Source organism: Oncorhynchus tshawytscha, linkage group LG30 (genome assembly GCF_018296145.1).
Source record: "Oncorhynchus tshawytscha isolate Ot180627B linkage group LG30, Otsh_v2.0, whole genome shotgun sequence".
NCBI classification, from domain to species: Eukaryota; Metazoa; Chordata; class Actinopteri; order Salmoniformes; family Salmonidae; genus Oncorhynchus; species Oncorhynchus tshawytscha.
The window spans coordinates 4,346,447-4,371,835 of NC_056458.1; the positions used below are offsets into that span (position 1 = coordinate 4,346,447).

The following is a 25,389-nucleotide window of genomic DNA, read 5'->3' on the forward strand; positions in this document are numbered from 1 at the left end:
ATCTATAACTGAAGTCCCAAGGAGGCATTAGTGTGTGTGTCACGTGTGTGTGTTTGTGCCTGTGTGTGTGTGTGTGCGATCCTGCATGTGTGTGTATGTTCCTGCATATGTGTGTGTGTGTGCGTCGGGGGGTTGCCCTCTGTAGTGACAGCTCTGTTGCAGGGATTAATAAAAGGCAGTGAGCAAGGCATAGCGGGGTGTCTCATACTGCTGTCACACTCTGATCCAGGTGGATGACAAGCCACAGCCCGGGGTCAAGCACACACCCACACACACACACACGCACACACGCACACACGCACACACACACACGCAAGCTTTGGAACGCACACAATACACACACACACATGCATACACACACGCTCTGGAGCATACACAGCACAAAACATCATGTCAGCGATGAAATATGCTAGGGTTGAATGGTATCGAGATTATCCTACCCAGAAAAATGATTCTTGAGTACAATTCTAAAAGTATTTGGTTTAAAATGTACTTAAGTATCAAAACTAAATGTAATTACTAAAATATACTTCAAAGTAAGAGTTCAAGTATAAATAATTTCAAATTCAAACCAGACAGCAACAATTTCTTATTTATTTAATTTACAGATAGCCAGAGGCACACTCCAACATAATTTACAAACAAAGCATGCGTGTTAGTGAGTCCGCCAGATCAGAGGCAGTAGGGATGTCCTTCTGTTGATAAGTGCGTGAATTGGACCATTTTCCTATTTCAAAAGAAAATACATATTTATAAGCAAGAAGCTTGATCTTGACATCTAAGCATTAAAAATTTAACGAGTACTTTGGGTGTCAAGGGAAATGTATGGAGTAAAAAGTACATTATTTTCTTTAGGAGTGTAGTGAAGTAAAAGTGGTCAAAAATATAGATAGTAAAGTACAGGTACCCCAAAAAACTACTTAAGTAGTACTTTCAAGTATTTTTACTTAAGTACTTTACACCACTGCCGTTTCTGTACCATCCCAGTGTATACGGTATTACCGAATGTGCACACAAAGGGTGCTATTTCAAAAGAAAATATATTTTTTAGCAAGAAGCTTGATCTAGCCACTTTACATGCTGACCAGACTGCAAGCACATGTTGATTTTGCCCACCCACACCAGACACGATCAGGCCACGCAGGTTGAAATATCAAAACAAACTCTGAACTAACTGTATTAATTTGGGGACAGCTCGAAAAGCATTAAACATTTATGGCAATTTAGCTAGCGAGCTTGCTGTTGCTTAGCTAATTTGTCATGGGGCATAAACATTGGGTTGTTCTTTTACCTGAAATGCACAAGGTCCTTTGACAATTAATCCACAGATAAAAGGGTAAACCAAGTTGCTTTCTAGTAATCTCTCCTCCTTCAGGCTTCTTCTTCTCTTCTTTGGACTTTATATGTGGTTGGCAACCAACTTTAAGGTGCATTACCACTACCGACTGGACTGGAGTGTGGACCTCTGTTCATCTTTCAATCACCCACGTGGATACAGATGAAGTTGGAAGATTAAATGTATTTGGTTAAGGTGTATGTAAAGTTCCTGACATGTAAATCCTAGAAACAATTCCCTGTCTTAGGTCAGTTAGGACCACCACATTATTTTAAGAATGTGAAATGTCAGAATAATAATATAGAGAATGATCTATTTCTGCTTTTATTTCTTTCATCAAATTCCCAGTGGGTCAGAAGTTTACATACACTCAATTCATATTTGGCAGCATTGCCTTTAAATTGTTAAATTGCATAACTTGGGTCAAACGTTTCGGGTAGCCTTCCACAAGCTTCCCACAATAAGTTGGATGAATTTTCTCACTCCTCCTGACAGAGCTGGTGTAACTGAGTCAGGTTTGTAGACCTCCTTGCTCGCACACGCATTTTCAGTTCTGCCCACAAATGTTCTTTATGATTGAGGTTGGGGATTTGTGATGGCCACTCCAATACCTTGACTCTGTTGTTCTTAAGCCATTTTGCCACAACTTTGGAAGTATGCTTTGGGTCATTGTCCATTTGGAAGACCCATTTGCGACCAAGCTTTAACTTTAACTGATGTCTTGAGATGTTGCTTCAATATATCCACATACAGTGCCTTGCAAAAGTATTCGGCCCCCTTGAACTTTGCGACCTTTTGCCACATTTCAGGCTTCAAACATAACGATATAAAACTGTATTTTTTTGTGAAGAATCAACAACAAGTGGGACAAAATCATGAAGTGGAACGACATTTATTGGATATTTCAAACTTTTTTAACAAATCAAAAACTGAAAAATTGGGCGTGCAAAATTATTCAGCCCCCGTAAGTTAATACTTTGTAGCGCCACCTTTTGCTGCGATTACGGCTGTAAGTCGCTTGGGGTATGTCTCTATCAGTTTTGCACATCGAGAGACTGAAATTTTTTCCCATTCCTCCTTGCAAAACAGCTCGAGCTCAGTGAGGTTGGATGGAGAGCATTTGTGAACAGCAGTTTTCAGTTCTTTCCACAGATTCTCGATTGGATTCAGGTCTGGACTTTGACTTGGCCATTCTTTGGCCATTCTAACACCTGGATATGTTTATGTTTGAACCATTCCATTGTAGATTTTGCTTTATGTTTTGGATCATTGTCTTGTTGGAAGACATATCTCTGTCCCAGTCTCAGGTCTTTTGCAGACTCCATCAGGTTTTCTTCCAGAATGGTCCTGTATTTGGCTCCATCCATCTTCCCATCAATTTTAACCATCTTCCCTGTCCCTGCTGAAGAAAAGCAGGCCCAAACCATGATGCTGCCACCACCATGTTTGACAGTGGGGATGGTGTGTTCAGGGTGATGGGCTGTGTTGCTTTTACGCCAAACATAACGTTTTGCATTGTTGCCAAAAAGTTCAATTTTGGTTTCATCTGACCAGAGCACCTTCTTCCACATGTTTGGTGTGTCTCCCAGGTGGCTTGTGGCAAACTTTAAACAACACTTTTTATGGATATCTTTAAGAAATGGCTTTCCTCTTGCCACTCTTCCATAAAGGCCAGACTTGTGCAATATACGACTGATTGTTGTCCTATGGACAGAGTCTCCCACCTCAGCTGTAGATCTCTGCAGTTCATCCAGAGTGATCATGGGCCTCTTGGCTGCATCTCTGATCAGTCTTCTCCTTGTATGAGCTGAAAGTTTAGAGGGACGGCCAGGTCTTGGTAGATTTGCAGTGGTCTGATACTCCTTCCATTTCAATATTATCGCTTGCACAGTGCACCTTGGGATGTTTAAAGCTTGGGAAATCTTTTTGTATCCAAATCCGGCTTCAAACTTCTTCACAACAGTATCTCGGACCTGCCTGGTGTGTTCCTTGTTCTTCATGATGCTCTCTGCGCTTTTAACGGACCTCTGAGACTATCACAGTGCAGGTGCATTTATACGGAGACTTGATTACACATAGGTGGATTGTATTTATCATCATTAGTCATTTAGGTCAACATTGGATCATTCAGAGATCCTCACTGAACTTCTGGAGAGAGTTTGCTGCACTGAAAGTAAAAGAGGCTGAATAATTTTGCACAGTTTTCAGTTTTTGATTTGTTAAAAAAGTTTGAAATATCCAATAAATGTCGTTCCACTTCATGATTGTGTCCCACTTGTTGTTGATTCTTCACAAAAAAATACAGTTTTATATCTTTATGTTTGAAGCCTGAAATGTGGCAAAAGGTCGCAAAGTTCAAGGGGGGCGAATACTTTCGCAAGGCACTGTAATTGTCCTTCCTCATGAAGCCATCTATTTTGTGAAATGCACCAGTCCCTCCTGCAGCAAAGCACCCCCACAACATGATGCTGCCACCCCCATGCTTCACAGTTGGGATGGTGTTCTTCGGCTTGCAAGCCTCCCCCTTTTCCTCCAAACATAACTATGCTCATTATGGCCAAACAGTTATATTTTTGTTTCATCAGACCAGAGGACATTTCTCCAAAAGAGTACGATCGTTGTCCCCATGTGCAGTTTCAAACCGTAGTCTGGCTTTTTTATGGCGGTTTTGGAGCAGTGGCTTCTTCCTTGCTAAGCGGCCTTTCAGGTTATGTCAATATAGGACTCGTTTTACTGTGGATATAGATACTTTTGTACCTGTTTCCTCCAGCATCTTCACAAGGTCCTTTGCTGTTGTTCTGGGATAAATTTGCACTTTTCACACCAAAGTAAGTTCATCTCCAGGAGAAAGAACACGTCTCCTTCCTGAGCGGTATGACGGCTGCGTGGTCCCATGGTGTTTATGCTTGTGTACTATTGTTTGTACAGATGAACGTGGTACCTTCAGGCATTTGGAAATTGATCCCAAAGATGAAGCAGACTTGTAGAGGTCTACAATTTTTTTTCTGAGGTCTTGGCTGATTTCTTTTGATTTTCCCATGATGTCAATTAGGCACTGAGTTTGAAGGTAGGCCTTGAAATACATCCACAGGTACACCTCCAATTGACTCAAATTATATCAATTAGCCTATCAGGCTAATAGGCACAGTCAACTAAGTGTATGTAAACTTCCGACCCACTGGAATTGTGATACAGTGAATTATAAGTGAAATAATCTGTCTGTAAACAATTGTTGGACAAATTACTTCTGTCATGCACAATGTAGATGTCCTAAACGACTTGCCAAAACTATAGTTTTTAACAAAACATTTGTGGAGTGGTTGAAAAACAAGTTTTAATGACTCCAACCTAAGTGTATGTAAACTTCCGACTTCAACTGTATATGCTCCTAAAAACCAATGAGAAGATGTGAGAGGCGGGACTTGCAGCGTGTCAAGCCTCACAAATAGAACCAAGTTCTGTTTTAGCACCTGGCTACACAGACGCTCGTTTACGCACACGAGCAGTGTGGGTGCAATGATTGAATACATTTATTTTGCGCACACGACGCGGGCGGTGCATGTTAGCTAGCAAGTTAGCAAACCAAATGCATAGCTGGAGCCCTGAGCTGGATATAATTTAGAACACATTTTAGATATCTCATAGTTATACTTAACTTATAGTTAGTTATAAGCAGTGGGGTCGAATGCACCCCCGCAGCCTCCGTGAGGCGAGGGAGCCCCCAACCCCCCCAAATGACAAAATATTTTTTCCTTCTTTTTAACAGTATTGAAAATCATACTGTCGGTATTTCAAAATACACCAGTACAAGATATAAACAGTATATAGACTGATGTGCTGTGACACAGGGGAGGCATCCGCTCACTCACGTCCAAGTAATGGTTGTGTTATTAATGAATCTTGGTGCTGTTGTGAATAATATGTGTTTATTATGCTGCCCTAAATGATTGTTTCCTCACCTACTGGCCTGCACAGTGTCTTATTAGTTTGATTTTGAATGAACTATGACTAAAATGACAGTCCCATTCTTATGCGTTGGACTGTAACAGTAGCCACATGCAGTGTTGTTTTGAATGAATTATGACTATGGTTACATCATTGTTATCTGTTGGACTGTTACAGTACGCAGTGTTGTTTTGAAATGAATCACTGTACAGCAGAGCTATTTTCTCCTCTTCTTAAAGGGAAACTTCTGAACTTGTGGAAACCATTTGTATGTCTCTGCATGCAGTATGAAGGAAGTTGGACTTATTATTTTTTTTTGCCAATGCAAACTAGTGTTAGCGCAGGTACTGGAAGTCTACACTAGTTAGCAACTTCCTTCAAACTGAACACAAGACACATAAAAATTGTATCCACGAGTTCATCTGACTCTGGGGAAGTGGACAAAGTATCCCTTTAAGGGCATGTCATTTATTGTTTTTTGTGTGTGGTTGCTAGACCATGAGTGCTCCTTGGTTCAAATGAGGCAGCCACTTGAACAACAACATCAACACTTATCCGTGCATTCTGTCCCCCAGTCTAGGTTTATGAGATCAAAACTAAATGAAATGTAAAAAAATATAACAAATCCTCTTCCTCTGGGACCAAATGAAAAATAAAGATGCATTTCTGTAATACCAGCATGCTAAAACATGTGCATAATTGCTGTCGCTCGCAGCACCCTGAGACATTTAGGCTTTTTGGTTTCCTGTCAGAGGCAGTAAAGGGATTAGGTTGGATTTGAAAGAGAGAATCCCTCTAATGACAAGACTTTGTTAATTAATGAATTAACTAACGAGGAACATTAACATGCTGTCTAATTTGAAGTCATCCTCGAAGTAATCCTTTGAGGAGGATAATTGGGAAACACCTCAGTTATGCTTTCTATGGCAGCGGACAGCACACACAATTAATCAGGGAAAGCTACTATCAACAACATCAGCTACATATGTCAAAACGGTCCGGCAGACTATCATGGCTCTGTGACTGTGGACTAATAATTAGGCTTTTGAGACTATGTCAGCTCTACACAGTCAAACTGGCTAATTCTACTTATATACATTCCAAATGTAATTTTGGGTAAAAAGCTTCCCCAAAATAAATACATCCAAAATGCCCAGAGTGGGTTTATAAATGGCTAATGATTAGCATCAGTTTTGAGTGGTATTAATGTTGTATCTCGTGGTTGCTGCACTGGAGGCTGTTACGTAACAGACCACTGTGATTCAGTTTGATTGACAGATTAGGGGACATCTCTGGAGATAAATACGATGAGGGAGGGAGGGGAAGTGTGGAGATGAAGGGTGTGTGTGTGTGTGTGCGCGCTGGAGAACCCGCCTGATAACCTCATCAGGGATGGCCTTTATGGCATGATGTGTCAGAGGGAGATGGGCCAATGGGTGATGGTGGCTGGCTTTTCCTGTCAGCTCAGCCTTAGCAGTGACAGCAGAGAGCAGAGAGAGCCAGGCTGTATTCCCCCAGGGGCAGCTGGCGGCCATCGCAGCTCCATGGAGCAGGGCTACACATGAGATTAGTGTAGTCAGACTGTGGCCCCATGGGGCCATCAACCTAGGACAAACATACCTAAGCTGTCAGTCCCCTCACTGTTAACAGCTCTGGGCTGAACTAGCGCTCTAATTAACACCCATATCACTGGATTTCTGGATCTGAAAACCCTGGAGCACACATAGGGCCTAGATATACATTCACAGTCCTGACCTGAACTTATACACATGGAGACAGACAAAGGTACACAAATACAAACTAATACACTCCACAGATGTACATGCAAGCACGCACACACACACACAGTCAGCTGAATAAGACCTGTATATCTGATAGAAGGAGCCCCTCTTCCCCTCCCCAAATCAGCTAGAGGTTAACCCCCCCACAACACATAGCATGAGGCCAAACCAAAGAGGAATCAGACCACATGGCCTGCTGGCCTTATCCTCTGATGCACTCAACTCTGTCTGCTATATAATACTGTAGTGACTCTCGTTCTCTCTCTCTCTCCCTCTCTCAGTCAGTTGCTTAATTTTAGCCGATTGCCTAATACCAATTTTAACTTCCATTTTCTGAGAGAGAGAGAGAGAGAGAGAGAGAGAGAGAGAGAGAGAGAGAGAGAGAGAGAGAGAGAGAGAGAGAGAGGGGGAGAGGCAAAGAGAGAGGAGAAAGCAGACAGGCTGCCCCACAGAGACAAAGCGAGGAGACAGAGTGAGAGAGAGAGAGAAAGAAAGAGAGAGAGTGTGGGAGAGAGAGAGAGAGAGTGAGGGAGAGCGAGAGTGTGGGAGAGAGAGAGTGAGGGAGAGAGAGAGAGTGAGGGAGAGCGAGCGAGAGAGCGATAGAGCCATAATAGAATGTCTACAAAGCCTGTGAAGTCAGCGTCACACTAAATGAGCATGTCATCTAATCTACATTAGCAAGACAACTTTGTTTTGGCTGCACAGTACACGTCAGTGCACTTCAAACTGTGGTGCTGTGCGGTCACTAACCTTCATGTGCTGGAGATTATAACAAAACAGTTAGCCCACTCAGTGAAACGGCCCCTGGAGTTTTCTCTCTTCTACTTACTTCTGATGTGTTGCACATCAAAACATCAAACCTTCCCTCATAGGGGTCATCGTGGGTGATGATGGTAGAACCAAACTCATGGATAACGCTTTTGTCTGTTCTTGAATTAGGTGTACAATTTGAGCAGTGGTCCTCTCTTACTGAAGAGGTTTGGATATATGACTTCCTGTATGTAGAGGAAGTGGCATCATACCTCTTTGGTGATGAAGGAGCTGGAGAGGGTGACGGCGGACCAGAAGAAGATGCCACAGCTTAGGATGATCTTCCTGTTGAAACGGTCGCCCAGGTAACCGAAGATGGGCGCTGCCACCATGAAACTGCAGATGAAAACTGTGGAAGACAAAGAGGCCAAAGGTTAAATCAATGTAGCTTCAGTAGGCTATCACTACCCTTTTCTTTCCTCGCACAAAAGTAAATAAATATCATTGTGTGAGAATGTTGAGTGTCGCAGCACTGATGTGTTATTTTCTAATTATGAAATTGTCATAATTCCAATGACAATGAAGTAGGCTAAAGCACAAACAGATCTGGGATCAGGCTAGTAGTCTCCCTGGCTGGTCATTGATAACGAGCCAGGCACTCAGGCATCCTGTGAAGGACTGCCAAAGGTCACCCAACCTACCTCAGACCATGCAGGATCCCATTATACAGTCACGTATTAAAGTGATATTACAGAGGCAATGGAAGTATATTAAAGACTGGGTTATTTTAGCTCTCACTGATAGCATTATAGGAAAGATGTTATTATGTGAATTATGCTGTTATATTATCACGTCTTCAGCATTAGCCTATTATTGCCTCTGATCTGATTTGACTTAATATGGAACATCTAAGCTGGCCGGGCAATAAAAACAAAGGTTGTTTTCTCGTTTATAGTCATAGTAATCCTCTCACTGAAATTGAGCATGAACCTCACTAAAGTACAGTAGGTTACAGTACATGAGTGGGTGGCTGAAAGTGGGCTTCACTAATCCTCTCACTGCTGACTTTATAAAAACAAATCCGCAGGGGGCTTATGGCAGTCTCTATCTATGAGAAAGACAACCCTCCCTAAACATTGTTGAATATTTAATGTTATCGGACAGAGGTTTATTTCTCTGCAGATATAAAGGGCAGAGGGATTACACTTGACAGCAGTACAGTCTGACAACAGAGCTTCGGAAGACGGCACTCTCCAAGAGTGTTTTGACACTTCATCAGCATAAAGCTATCCGGGGGGGGTTATATAACATTAAAGGGTTGGGTCTGCAGCATCATCGAGAAACAGCCTGATAGGGAAGAGCCGAATGCTGACCTCAGAGGGCCACACTGTCTCTTTAACACTACATAGTATATTACTAAGGAAGTATATTCCCTTGGCTGACGAATAATTCAAAATCACAGTGCTATCCAATGTGGCCTAGCCAAAGGATGACCCAAAGGTGACCTGGCCAAAGCAGAAGCAAACACAAAACTAGATGGGGGGGTTCCCCACACAGAGAGTATAGCCAACTGGGTTTGTCCTGCTATCATTGCCTGTACTGAACCACTGTACAGAATATATACTGTAGTAGTAGATGGTGCAGTTGAGATATCACAGGGTTCCCTGCCAGATATCGATGCCCTCATCTTGATATTTAATAACTTTCAATTATAGAGGAAGAGAAAATGCTGAGGCAGCTTCATTATGGGATGTTACTGTTGGCACTGTTTCCAAGCCGACCGCTCTGCTCCTGTAACAGAGGAGGCGCTTCTCTCTGGAGCCACACCAAGCCTGTTAGGAAATCAACAGAATCATTTGGTACAGTGAAACAAATTAGGTCTATTTCATAACTAATACTTGCTCTGTTTTATGGAGATGTATCTTTTGTAGGACATACCTGGGACTTTGCTTTTATTATGATTTATAATTCATGTTGAGTATTTGTTTTGTCTGTGGCCAGGCTAAAGAGCTGACATCAATGTACTATTATATCAGGTTCTACCTGAGTTTATTCAGGTAACCTATTTATTCTAAATACAATGGGTTGTAGCTAGATAAATATAACACCTGTTGAGGGATGGGAACACACACACAGGCACTCAAAATATTCACTCAAACACACACACTCAGAACTGCCACTCACCCATACAGATCAATCACACCCTTCTAAGGAATGGTTGAACAATTCCTCTGTCAAGCTGATCTATTTGGGGTGATTTTGGTTTGGCACATCTTTCTCCCTCTGACATCATGATGAGTTTAGTAATTAGTTGAATAAACACACAGACTGGGTGGTTAGCATCATTGAGGCATCCTCTGCCAACCATTACCAGATAATGGCGCCCCCCCCCTCTCAATTCAATTTAAGGGCCTTATTGGCATGGGAAACATATGTTTACAATGCCAGAGCAGGTAAAATAGATCATAAACAATAAAAATGAACTGTAAACATTACACTTACAAAAGTTCCAAAAGAACTTTCAAATGTCATATTACTCTCACACACACACACACACATATACTGTACACACACACACACACACACACACACACACACACACACACACACACACACACACACACACACACACACACACACACACACACACACACACACACACACACACACACACACACACACACACACACACACACACACACACACACACCTAACGGCAGGGTGTCATACACAGAGATAAGAGGGGGAGAGGCCCACAATCCGCCTCCAACAGCAGCTGTACATGGGTTTAAATAGACAATTTCTCAGGGGTGATGGTGCTCAACAGAAAACTGCCACAACATCATGAATTCAAAGGAGCAAGAAGCCTGTCTGCTAACTAAGCAACTAAGGAGGAGACCACACATGGACAATTCTCTCCTCTCTCTCCCTGTTTCCTGTGAAATTGTGATTTATTTCTAAATGAACTGTGTTTGTTTTTACAGTGGCACCATTATCATCTCTCCTCTATTCAACGCACCTGGGAGTGGAGGCTTTGTACTGTATGTGCGTGTTTGTGTTTGCGTGTGTCTGCGCGTTCGTGCATGAGGGCTTATTCAGCGTTAGCCAATTAACCCCTAATTCACCCCAGTGTGTGTTTGAATTCAGGGCTAAGTTCTCTGTTAGCGCTAGTGATAATGATTGAACTCCCTGGGCAGTAGCACAGAGTTTACCTTCAGTTTAAACAAAAAGGAAAAGATTAAGGGGAAAATACCCAAGATATAGTACAAGTGCCTGCGTTTTGTGTGCCAATGAGGGCTATGAAACATTCAAGCCAGTATATTTCCATAATTAACTAAGGATAATGAAAGGTGCACTGGCAACACACACATTAGCGCTTAGATTGACTAGAATATTTATTTAACCTTTATTTAACTAGGCAAGTCAGTTAAGAACAAATTCATATTTTCAATGACGGCCTAGGAACAGTGGGTTCTGTTCTGTGGTGGGTTCTGTTCTGACCCTGAACTGCCTGTCACCTTGTCAGCTCGGGGTTTTGAACTTGCAACCTTCCGGTTACTAGTCCAACACTCTAACCACTAGGCTACCCTGCCGCCCCGTATATTCCCCATGAGTATGAATGAGGCATCAGCCTGACACAGTCAGTTAGCAGAAAAGGTTATATAGATTCCAGTGGAATTCCAGTGGAATGCAGTTGGGTAGGTGTTCTAGTCAGCTAGTGTATGTCTATGGTACAGAGCAGGTGCAGTTATAACGTCTATGGTGACTAGTGAATACTGCCTCTGGCTATTTCCCCAGGCCCGGTTAGAGTCCTTAAGATGTTGATTGTCACAAAACCATAAACAGATGAATTATGACTGCGTTGTTTTTGTTAGAGATTGTCTTTGGTGGGTGACCAGGGGGACAGAAAGGCGCGATTGGTTGTTTAGCCAAAATAGCCACACCTTTCCTTTCCATAGAATCAGAAACACCCACAGAATGAAATACTGTAGAACACTATTACATTGTATCTATATGGCCCACCCTTCCAACCACTGAATCAGGGCTGGTGAGTTCTGCTAGCTGATCTAGGTTTTGACCTCTATGTCTGTGGTTCCGTTTCTGGTTATCTACAATGACACACTACTCAATTTGAATAGGAGACAGACGGAAAAGGCTTAATTTGGGGCAAAATTGAGTTCAATACAATTCCCTTGGGCCCAATAAAAGGAAGCTGATAAATATATTGGATTTATGATGTTTTTTTGTATCCTCCTCCCAAAAAGCCTTATTATAGACTGTTGTTATCCATCTTCCTACAAAGACTGAACTGAAGGCACACATGTACATTACCTTCAGAAAGTATTTATACCCCTTGACTTATCCACATGTTACTGTGTTACAGCCTGCATTCTTTTTATCTCCCCCATCTACACACAATCCCCCGTAATGACAAACTGAAAACGTGATTAAAAAAAAACATTTTTGCAATTTTATTGAAAATCAAATACAGAAATATCTCATGTACGTATTCATACCCTTGAGTCAATAGAAGCAGCTTTGGCAGCGATTACAGCTGTGAGTCTTTCTGGGTAAGTCAATGAGAGCTTTTTATACTTGGATTGCCCATTACTCTTTTCAAAATTCTTCAAACTCTGTCAAATTTGTCTCTGTCAAATTTTAGGTCTTGCCATAGATTTTAAGTCAAAACTGTCACTCGATGACTCATTGGGCTATTTCTATGCTTCCCGATTCGAAGTTTTGTTTTTGCGTCTTTTACTTTCGGTTTTGTACACCAGCTTCAAACAGCTGAAAATACTATATTTTTAGTTATGGAAAATATATTTCAGAGTGGTTTAGATGGTACAATGATTCTCTACACTATACTTGCTTGTTTTGTCACAATCTGAAATTAGGCAAACTATTTGAATTTTACCAGGAAATGGCGGAGCGTTTTCTGCATAGTGCATTGTCAAAGGGATATTCAATGTCAAATCAAGTATATTTATAAAGCCCTTCTTACATCAGCTGATATCTCAAAGTGATGTACAGAAATGTCTTTTTTTTTTTTTACCCATCTACCAATAGGTGCCCTTCTTCGCGAGGAATTGGAAAACCTCCTTGGTCTTTTTTTGTTGAATCTATGTGCACATTGATTGATTAATTGATCAAATACTATATACAAAGATAAATAACTTACATTTTTCTAATCTAATACAATCTATAAAATGGTTACTAAGATGGTTGTTTAGGTAGTCTTGTTTGTCAAGTCCTTCACCATAGAAGTCATTCTTAATGCAGGTTGTGGGTGATAAAATATTACATTTGTTGGATACAGTACCTCTGTCTGGATTCCGATAGGAATTACGAATCACTTCACAAACCAGATTATTGTGACTTGCAGATCTGATGTGGTCCATGAGACAAGATTTTCAGACCACATTGTTGAGGATAACTAGGTCATAACTACCGGCCTTATGAAATGTACTGTATAATAAATGGCCATAAAAGGTTTCCTTTTAATTCAAACACATTCACTTAGGTAGCCACTTGGTGAAGGCTTCAGGACTAGAAATTATTGAATGCAACAACCATGACTCTGTCACTAACAAACACAGTTAGTCATGAAGGGAGCTCAGCTGAGGTATTAAGCTTCCATAGAATCCTTTCTCTACCACTCACATTCCAAGGCTGAGCACCATTGTCTAGATGTATCTTTGTGATCATCTCTCTCTCCACTTGAAGTTTATGGTCTGACGCAGCATGGGCAGAACCATAGACATTGCATTATTGTATCTGAACCATTATGGTGTCAGAGAGCATGGGCAGAACCATAGACATTGCATTATTGTATCTGAACCATTATGGTGTCTGAGAGAGCATGGGCAGAACCATAGACATTGCATTATTGTATCTGAACCATTATGGTGTCTGATTGAGAGCATGGGCAGAACCATAGACATTGCATTATTGTATCTGAACCATTATGGTGTCTGAGAGAGCATGGGCAGAACCATAGACATTGCATTATTGTATCTGAACCATTATGGTGTCTGAGAGAGCATGGGCAGAACCATAGACATTGCATTATTGTATCTGAACCATTATGGTGTCAGAGAGCATGGGCAGAACCATAGACATTGCATTATTGTATCTGAACCATTATGGTGTCTGAGAGAGCATGGGCAGAACCATAGACATTGCATTATTGTATCTGAACCATTATGGTGTCAGAGAGCATGGGCAGAACCATAGACATTGCATTATTGTATCTGAACCATTATGGTGTCTGAGAGAGCATGGGCAGAACCATAGACATTGCATTATTGTATCTGAACCATTATGGTGTCTGAGAGAGCATGGGCAGAACCATAGACATTGCATTATTGTATCTGAACCATTATGGTGTCTGAGAGAGCATGGGCAGAACCATTGAGGCCAACTCAATTTTGAACAAAAGCTTTTGGGCACGAAAGTCTATTTTTGTTTATGCATTTTGTTTATACTTCGCAATGAAGGGAAGGAAATGTCTTTGATGAGATCATTTATAGGACAATCGGTTAGCTCTGACCAGTAACATCTCTGACTGACTTTCCCTCTAAACAAGGTCAAGCCAGAGAGAGTTATAAGAGCCAGTCAACCTATATCTCCAGTGGAGTATAACATAAAGTATATACTATGGGCTGACCTCTAACAAGTGGTGTTATACACACATGCATGCACACTAACACACCTGCATGGACATACACATCGTGAGATGATGAATGCTTGAAAGGAACAATGGTGATTGACACACACCTGTGTGTTTTTTTTCCTTAAAAGGGAAGCCACATTGAATGTCTTTATTTTAATGCCAAGTATTTGATGGGGAAAGGCTATAACCTTAAGAACTTACAGAACAATCAGTGCAGTGGGTGAATGAAATCTACAGACAGTTAATCAGTACCATACACTCTCCTTGTATCAATCTTTATCGGGTCAGACTGTTAAATCGGTCAGACCATGAGATGAACGGGCCCATCTGCTGACTAGACCTAGCTACTTTACTGATGCTGTGATAATGGAGTCCAAACACAGACATTTGTGACTCACACACACGCGCACTCACACTTCCCAATACTTGTCGCTAGAATTATGTAAGCTGTTTCCTTTTATTAGCCTATAGCCTGGTCCCACCCTATCTACTCTGACAAACACAGATCTCCATCTTTAAAGTAATTTAGTTGGTCATTATTGTGTGCCTTTTGTCCATTAAACTAATTACCAGTCATGTCTGTGGGATTCTGTTTTAATCACAATAGATTGTGACGAAAGTCTCATTACTTTTTAACATGAGTACATATTCTCTCTGGGGATGACCCATAGACTAATGACAAGGACATCGTTTCTGGATGAAACATCATCTGCTATCTTTCATAATGAATACTGCTTCACAGAGTCAAGAGTCAACTTAACCTCACAGAGAGGCCTTTTATTAATCAAGGAGATTGATGTCGACTGCTCGTCTCTCAGTGGAGATCTAGGCCTTTGAGGCCATGCGAGGAAGGAGGAGCATTCTGACTTGTAGCCTATCTCACGTACGGCTTCTGGTCTGTAGACTGGATGGATTAATCTTACTCAACTCATATTCGTTCTCATTCAGACAACCTTGTGTGTGGAGTTGGTGTGTGTGGAGTGTGCAGTGCCTCGGGCATTCATAAAAACAGTCTTATAGTCTCTCCTGAACTCGCTTATTCTCTGTGTAGTTTGGTGAGGATTGCAACAGATGAAAGATAGGTCCATATTCCCATACTGGGTCCATATCCACATATTGGGTAGACCTGCATGGCTACTGATGTTTTCATTTAAAACACCTATTCACATGCCAAACCTAGACTGAAGATTCTTCAAATTCCTCATCGAATTGTCTTCGTGCCTGTCAGGTGAGCACCAGGCCAGACCAGTTTGTCTCTCACGGTGCAAATTACCATCAATTACCGGGATTAGCTGCATTTTGGAACATTAGGACATTCCTTGGACGACAGGAGAACAAAGGCTGGGTGACAACCGGACAAAATAATAGCCTCTATTTTAGTGTCTGTTCTTGACTCACAGTAACCTGTGAAGTGAGTCCAGCAGACTCTAGCTAGTTTCGTTGTGATGTTCTCAAGCTCAAGGCTGTTGAAACACACATGTAACACACGTAATAATACATTTACCATAGGCTACATAGTTACCTCACTCAGATAAGGCTTAATGATGAAGCCTATGAGGGGACTGCCCTCCTCTCAGTGATGAGACATACTGTAGAACATGCGAGTGTTGGATGGATGTGAGGGGTGGCATCCCGCCACAGAGACTCCCTCTGACTAAGCATGCCGGACTGCTTTTGGCTGACCGTCATGGTGCCGGAGCTGCTAGCTAGCTAACCCATGGAGAGAGATGGAGATACAGTACAGTATAGTATACGCCTCCACTTTAAGATCTCATTGTGTCCGTGATACAGGGGGAGATATACAGTGCAGTATTCAGACGCTTTCCCCTTTTCGATACGTTACAGCCTTATTCTAAAATTAATCAAATTAAATGTTTTGCTCATCAAATCTACACACAATACCCCATAAAAACAAAGCAAAAATGGGTTTTTAGACATTTTTGCACATTTATTAAATATAAAAACAGAGATACCATATTTACACAAGTATACAAGTATACCTTTTGCTGTAAGACTACAAATGGAGCTCCGGTGCATCCTGTTTCCATTGATTCTACACCTGCATTGCTTGCTGTTTGGGGTTTTAGGCTGGGTTTCTGTACAGCATTTTGAGATATCAGCTGATGTACGAAGGGCTATATAAATAAATTTGATTTGATTTGATTTGATCATCCTTTGAAATGTTTCTACAACTTGACTGGAGTCCATCTGTGGTAAATTAAATTGATTGGGCATGATTTGGAAAGGCACACTCGTCTATTTAAGGTCCCACAGTTGACAATGCATGTCAGAGCAAAAACCAAGCCATGTGTTGGAAGGAATTGTCCGTACAGCTTGAAGACATGATTGTGTCAAGGCACAAATCTGGGGAAGGGTACGCAAACATTTCTGCAGCATTGAAGATCCCCAAGAACACAGTGGCCTCCATCAATGAAAGAAGTTTGGAACCACCAAGACTCGTCCTAGAGCTGGCCGCGCAGCCAAACTGAGCAATCGGGGGAGAAGGGCCTTAGCTCCAGAGTTCATCTGTGGAGATGGGAGAACCTTCCAAAAGGACAACCATCTCTGCATCACTCCACCAATCAGGCCTTGGTAGAGTGTCCAGACAGAAGCCACTCTTTAGTAAAAGGCACATGACAGCCCGCTTGGAGTTAGCCAAAAGGCATGTAAAGGACTCACAGACCATAGGAAACAAGACTCTCTGGTCTGATGAAACCAAGCTTGAACTCCTTGGCCTGAATGCCAAGTGTCACTTCTTGAGGACAACTGGCACCATCCCTAAGGTGAAGCACGGTGGTGGCAGCATCATGCTGTGGGGGTGTTTTTCAGTGGCAGGGACTGGGAGACTATTCAGGATCAATGGAAAGATAAACGGAGCAAAGTACAGAGAGATCCTTAATGAAAACCTGCACCAGAGCGCTCAGGTCCTCATACTGGGGTGAAGGTTCACCTTCCAACAGGACAGTGACCCTAAGCACACAGCCAAGACAACACAGTAGAGACTTGGGACAAGTCTCTGAATGTCCTTGAGGGGCCCAGCCTGAGCCCGGAACTGAACATCTCTGAAGAGACCTGAAAATAGCTGTGTAGCGACGCTCCACATCCAACCTGACAGAGCTTGAGAGGATCTGCAGAGAAGAATGGGAGAAACTCCCCAAATACAGGTGTGCAAAACTTTTAGCGTCATACCCAAGAAGACTCGAGGCTGTAATCGCTGCCAAAGGTGCTTCAACTAAGTAAACGGTCTCAATACTTATGTAAATATAATATTTATGTTTTATTTTTTATAAATATAAATAAACTGTTTTTGCTTTGTTATTATGGGATATTCAGTGTATATGGATGAGGAATAAAACAATTTAATTCATTGTAACATAACAAAATGTGTAAAAAGTCAAGGATTCTGAATATTTTCTGAATACACTGTATTACAGTACTTCTACAGAGCACACAATATGTCTGGATATCACTTAAATAGAGGTGGTGAAAACAGGGGAGGACAGAGAATGTGGACCCTCATGTGTCACTGACAAACACTACTCATTCAAGGGTACATAGACATTTAATTGAGTTCTACTGAGTGGGCAAATGGAGGGATTTTCAACATAAAGCACATGATGTATGTCCCAAAGCAAGTTACTCCTCACTAGCAGGCAATGGGCATAGTTCAGTTAACCTCTTGAACCTCTGGGGGCAGTATTTCATTTTTGGATGAAAAATGTTTTTGTTTTAAACAAGATATTTTGTCACGAAAAGATGCTCAACTATGCATATAATTGACAGCTTTGGAAAGAAAACACTCTGACGTTCCAAAACTGCAAAGATATTGTCTGTGAGTGCCACAGAACTAATGCTACAGGCGAAACCAAGATTCAATTTCATACAGGAAGTGAGCCAGATTTTTGAGGCGCTGTGTTCCAATGTCTCCCTATATGGCTGTGAATGTGCAAGGAGAGAGCCTACACTTTCTGTCGTTTCCCCAAGGTGTTTGCAGCATTGTGACGTATTTGTAGGCATATCATTGGAAAATTGACCATAAGAGACTACATTTACCAGGTGTCCGCGCGGTGTCTTCCGTCGAAACTATTGCGTAATCTCCAGGTGCGTGCATGTTTCCATTTTGAACAGAGGAGAAACCAAACTGCCACGAGTGACTTATCATCGAATAGATATGTGAAAAACACCTTGAGGATTGATTCTAAACAACATTTGCCATGTTTCTGTCGATATTATGGAGTTAATTTGGAAAAAAGTTTGCGTTGTAATGAATGAATTTTCGTTTTTTTTCTCAGCCAAACGTGATGAACAAAACGGAGCGATTTCTCCTACACAAATAATATTTTTGGAAAAACTGAACATTTGCTATCTAACTGAGAGTCTCCTCATTGAAAACATCCAAAGTTCTTCAAAGGTAAATGATTTTATTTGAATGCTTTTCTTGTTTTTATGAAAATGTTGCCTGCTGAATGCTAGGCTTAATGCTATGCTAGCTATCAATACTCTTACACAAATGCTTGTGTAGCTATGGTTGAAAAGCATTTTTTGAAAATCTGAGATGACAGTGTGGTTAACAAAAGGCTAAGCTTGTGAGCCAATATATTTATTTCATTTCATTTGTGATTTTCATGAATATTTAACATTGCGTTATGGTAATGAGCTTGAGGCTATAATTACGCTCCCGGATACGGGATTGCTCGTCACAACAGGTTAAAGAACAATATCTACTGTAATATAGAGAGTGAAGACAGATATACAGTACCAGTCAAAAGTTTGGACACACCTACTCATTCAAGGGTTTTTCTTTATATTGACTATTTTCTACATTGTAGAATGATAGTGAAGACATCAACACTATTAAATAACACATATGGAATCATATGTTAAACAAATCAACATTTCTTTTATATTTTAGATTCTTCAAAGTACCCACCCTTTGCCTTGATGACAGCTTGTCTCACTTTCACTTATCCAGCTTTACCTTCAATGCTTTTCCAACAGTATTGAAGGAGTTCCCACATACACTGTGTGCTGAGCACTTGTTGGCTGCTTTTCCTTCACTCTGCAGTCCAACTCATCCCAAACCATCTCAATTCTTGAAACATTCTGTACTGACTGACCTTAATGTCTTAAAGACTGTCATTTCTCTTTGCTTATTTGAGCTGTTCTTGCCATAATATGGACTTTGTCTTTCACCAAATAGCTATCTAATAGCTAATCTAATCTAATCTAATCTAATCTATCTAATAGCTAGGCTATCTTCTGTATACCATCCCTACCTTGTCACAACACAACTGATTGACTCAAACGCATTAAGAAGGAAATAAATTCCACAAATTAACTTTTACCAAGGCACATCTGTTAATTGAAATACATTCCAGGTACCTCATGAAGCTGGTTGAGAGAATGCCAAGTGTGAAAGCTGTCATCAAGGCAAAGGGAAGAATCTCAAATGTAAAACATATTTTGATTTGTTTAACACCTTTTTGGTTACTACATGATTCCATATGTGTTATTTCATAGTTTTGATGTCTTCACTATTTTTCTACAATGTAGAAAATAGTAAAAATAAAGAAAAACCCTGAAATGAGCAGGTGTGTCCAAATGTTTGACTGGTACTGTATACTGTACACACCTCCACAGAGCAGAGCTCCTAGTCTTTAGAAAAGCTCCTGTCCTCTGACTCATCAACACATGGCACCCCCGGACATCACTTAGAATGTACAGAGATATTCCCCCCTCCCTAGGGACAATAGGAACACCCTGATGGGCATCCTGCCTATAGTGCCAGTTCTTTGATAAGGGGAAAAAAAGAATCCCCTCTGCTTCGCTAGGCAATGAGTCAACCAATGATTCAAATACACTTTTCTATCTATTCCTATGAATAAAACATGTTGTATGGGGTATGTCTGTGTGTGACTGATATTCACTCAGTCTGTATGGATGATACGTTTCCCTATAAAACAGCTTCCTACCCAACAGACCAGAGAACAGAGCACCTGCAAGGGACTGCTTTGCGTGCATCCCTAATGGCACCATATTTCCTATACAGTGCACTACTTCTGATTGGGGCCCATAGGGCTCTGGTCAAAAGTAGTGCACTACAGTATATAGGAAATAGGTTGCCATTGGGAGCGCACGCGATAGTGCACTATATAAGGACTAGGATGCCAGTTGGGACGCAGTCATGAATACGGCTTTGGGATGAGGGATACCAAACGCGCAGCGGAGTGTGTTTGATCTTTTTCCGTAAATCTTTATCGACAGCAACTCGTTCGTATACACCAGTGTATGTATTTTAATTGAGATAAATGTTTTTTAAATTATTTTTAATTATTCCCAAGTACTGTCCCTGGCCCATGTGTTAGGGGGTGAAATGGTTGGAGGGGTTGGTGTAAAGCTGTTGAAAGGACGTATTGGGATCTTACCCCCTGCTAACACACACACACACACACACCAACGCGCAGATGGATAGACAGACAAACAAATAGACAAACACGCAGACACACAGACAGACACGCAGACAGACACACACACAGCTCGTCTGCTCTCTCTGTCCTTTCTGTCACTGCCAAGGTTATCTGGCCGGTGAAAGGGCTGCATGAGGTTCGGAGAGCCAACTAGCTATGATTCCTTCTGATACATATGGAAATCAGATTTCTGGTCTTCAACCCTCACTGTGATTTTCTTCGGCCAGTCCAGTGTTATATAATTAAGTTGACAATATATTTATTGACATTTGTGCAGAGGAATTGGCCTGATATAGTTTTGGTTGTTTGTTATTATATTTTTTATCTAATGGAATAATACATTTATTTCAGATACTTGATCTAATGATCTCTATAGACTGTTCGGTGAGTAACCTGCTGAGATGTCTGTCAGTTGCAGTTAAGATGTCGTTCATTTTCCGTTCTTCCATCAAACATATTTTGTGTTTTATTTAGTACCTAGCACTAGGAGTGCCAATCGAAAACTCTTGTTATGTCTCATAACTCCAGAATGTGATTTGTTTGATATGACATGCTTAGATGATCTGGATAGAGTGCAAAGTCAGTCTGTTTACAGAGAGAAACACAGTTGTACGTTTTCCCTCACTCAATCGCACTAGGATTAATAGCACTGAAGAAGCACAGTGGCTAAACAAACAAACAAATAAACAAACGCTGTGCTACTGTTCTGTATCATGCTGTGACTTTCTGAGAGGAACTGTAGCTACCTGAAGACATTAAACTATGATGACCACACAATGTTGGCGAAACACTTCGGCTCAAAATAAAAACCTTGAGATGTTATTACAGTTGTCTTGTCAAGGTTTCGACAGGTTAAGACCTCAAAGTCATCACGGGGACTCACCTTCTCGCTAACATGGGACAGTAAGTCTATCTCATGGCAGACATTTTGTCACACACATCTTAAGACAATCGAAATAAAACAATATTCTCCCGATAGGCCCATTGACAGCCACACCTACAAGAGGTTACAGGTTTGAACGCAGGGTGAGATCACAGAAACAGACACCAAATAGCAATGTAATGTGGAGGAAGGAAACTCAACCCAACAACATGCCTCACACTAAAGTATCAGCTGTAGAAACAGAGAATATGTAAGGCAACTGTGTAAACTGTGAATGTCAGTCCAGCTACACTCTAAAAAAGGTGCTATCTAGAACCTTAAAGGGTTCTTCAGCTGTCCCCATAGGAGAACCCTTTGAAGAACCCTTTTTTGGTTGCAGATAGAAGCCTTTTTTTCTAAGAGTGTCGGCCACCAAAAGAAAGATAATACCACCACCTCTCTCATGCAGGAGCATTTGTTCCTAATGCTTTGACATTTCATCAACCTAAGAAGAGTTTCTTAAGAACAGAGAAAGACCAAAGACATTATGAAAGAAGCCAGAAGCATGAATCAGTGCTAACTGAAGCTCTCAAACTTTGTGACATATGACGTGACAATGTAGTGTTTTCAGTTATCTCTGGGCAAGCTTAAGCTCTCACTATGTCACACTAAAAAACAGCCCCTAGATTGTGAATGGATTCGAGTTTCTGGTTGGTATTGGGTCTGTGGGAAATACATACAGTATATCGAGGAGCGGAAAGAAAGAAAGAATAACCCACAAAGCAAACAGATTAGCAGAGCAAAGAACTCGTGATCAGGAGGAAGTTTAGCGCTGTGTTAAGCTTGTGAATGGAGGAAGGAAGAAGAATACATAGAAGCATCCAGTGTCTTTTGTATAGTACCATTCTTTCAACATACATGTATGAAAGAGGCAGAATCCAACTGCTATCTAAGCCTCACCTGGCTCTCCCTTCAGAAACCAATGGGCTCCCCATTCAGACTGATTCTATGCATTTAATCGACTTCTCCACTACTTCAAAAGTATTCAGAGTTTCCACTGAGAATCTTTAAAGTAGTATCCATCGTCTTGACAGACTTTCTAGCCAGGTAGGTAAGCGTGAGACTTTTGCTACGTCTGAAATGGCACCTCATTCCATCCATAGTGCACTGCTTTTAACCAGCCTTTGATTATGTCTCGTGAGATGACTCAAACAGAGACAAACCTTTTCCTAGTGAGGTCTCAATGGATGTGCTGCTGCCACGATGGTGCCAGAATCCCAATCAGATCATATCGCGGAAGGAAGAGGATGGAAGACACAGTGGCTTGTATAACACTGTGGAAACTGGAACGGCTCCAGAGTGTCAATCTGAAACACCATCCGGGTAAAATCAATTATCTATTGTTCTCTCCAGGTAAGAGAGTGGTGAGCTCAACATCTGGAAATGGCTGTATGAATCATGGTGCATTGTGGCTTTGGGTGGAGGGTGGTGGCCCCTAATACCAGAATTAGTCTACATTATTCCAATGTTGAGTGCTAATTGCCATGATGGGGAAGCCAACATACACAACACAGCTTGGCAGAGGGAGAGAGGGATTTCCTGGATTTTGTTGTGTAACACACATAGACGACCACATGAGAGGATATCTATCTGTGTGTCTGTCTTTGTGTGTACATTTTTTTGTGGGGGATAACAAATACACTAAAACTAAAACAATATGCTTACCAAGACAATACAATGACAATTCTGTTATTTTGCACTTTTGGAAAGGGGGATTTTCTCTGCCTCTCAGAAAGCCAATTTTACTGATTGCTACGAGACTCTCCCATTGGCTCACAAAGACAAAAGGTGAGAGCCCAGGGGAAAACATCTAAAATTAGCTCATAGAGGGAAGTAGCAAAATGGGTCATGTAGGTTTTTACCAAACATCTGTGTTTGTGAGTGTGTAATTATAAAACATACAAAGAGAGAGAGTGAGAAGAGGAGGAGCAGGGTAAGAGGATTAGCAATGGTAAATGAAGGCTTTTCCCCCTCAGGACCAGAGTAAAGACACAAAGCAGACTGAGACAACACACCAGGGTCATGTTCAGAGGGCACGAAACAGAAGAAAAAGTCTGAAAACGGTGTGAAACGGGGAGGTATTGTCTTAACTTGGCCATTTTGTTTTCAAAACATTTTGTTACAGTTTTCCCGAATGAACATGACCCGGGCCTATACTAGGGATCTAATAGAGTTTGGGTGAGTGGTCTACTCCACAGTCACATTTAATAATGTTTCCGTATCTAGCATCTCATATGTATAAACTGTACTTCACACTATTCTACGGTATCTTAGTCACTTTTAAATTGTGTTTACATATTACATCACCCACTTCATTTGTATATACTGTATTGTATTCTATACTGCACCACTGACTGTTAAACAGCCATCTCCAGCACATCAGAGGCTGCTGCCTATAGACATAGATTAGGAATCACTGGCCACTTTAAGGAAATGAAACACGAGCCACTTTAATAATGTTACTCATCTCATATGTATAAACTGTACTCTATTCTATTCTACGGTATCTTAGTCACTTTAATTGTTGGCAAATATTGCATCACCCATATCATATGTATATACTGTATTCTATACTATGCCACTGTATCTTAGTCCAATGCCGCTCTGACATATATGTATATATAGTCTTAATCCATTCCTTCCATAGATTTACGTGTATTTTGGGTATATGTTGTGAAACTGTTAGATATTGCTTGTGAGATATTGCTGCACTGTTGGAGCTAGAAGCACAAGCATTTCACTACACCTGCAATAACATCTGCTAAACACGTGTATGTGACCAACACATTTGATTTCATTTCATTTTGATGTTTGACCCTGCTCCACACCCCTCTTCTTTCTCTTTCTATTGTTAAGGACCATTTATTTCTGTTTTCTGTCACAACAGAATAGGTCCATCGCAAGTCATCATTCATCACAACACTGAACCTAAAGGTGCTCAGGGATGTTCCATGTCCTGTGGCTCGACACAATGGGAAATTACAAGTTATTCTGTTGTGACCGAAAACAGAGTCTCCGGTCCTTAAAGTATCCGTAGCAATAAACGAAGAGGGTGATGTGGTTACCCTCCTCTGGCTAGTTGAGCTCATGATGCTCTAGTCAAATAGCCTCAGGGATATTTGAAATACAAAGCAATACACAGGCTGAGAGAGAATAATACTACGGCTAGAAGAGAATACATATTCACAAGACTTGGGATAAGATATCCTGATAGCTAGGCAAAAGGCTGATTGTGATATCTTATCCCTATTCACCATACAGTAGTTCTGAAAAATAATGTATGGTAGTCTGTTGAGTTGATGTGGGCTAGTAGGTGTACTGTAATACTGTAAGTCAATGACATCTGACAGCTACTGAGGAGTTACTTAGAGTGTACAAAACATTAAGAACACCTGCTCTTTCTATGACATATAGTGAGTGACCAGGTGAATCCAGGTGAAAGCTATGATCCCTTATTGATGACACTTGTTAAATCCATTTCAATCAGTGTAGATGGTACAATTGAGGCATGGATT

The 25,389-nt window shown here is 41.2% G+C and overlaps 1 protein-coding gene across 2 annotated transcripts in view; it reads right to left on the reverse strand.

Annotated features, from left to right (window-relative positions):
* The window catches only part of spns2 (spinster homolog 2 (Drosophila)), a 145,347-nt gene that overhangs the window by 65,172 nt on the left and 54,786 nt on the right, over positions 1 to 25,389 (reverse strand). For both annotated transcript variants that reach the window (XM_024394801.2, XM_024394802.2), the window contains exon 3: positions 8,085 to 8,221. In XM_024394801.2, coding sequence (XP_024250569.1) covers positions 8,085 to 8,221 — 137 coding nt within the window. The remainder of the gene's footprint in view (positions 1 to 8,084; positions 8,222 to 25,389) is intronic.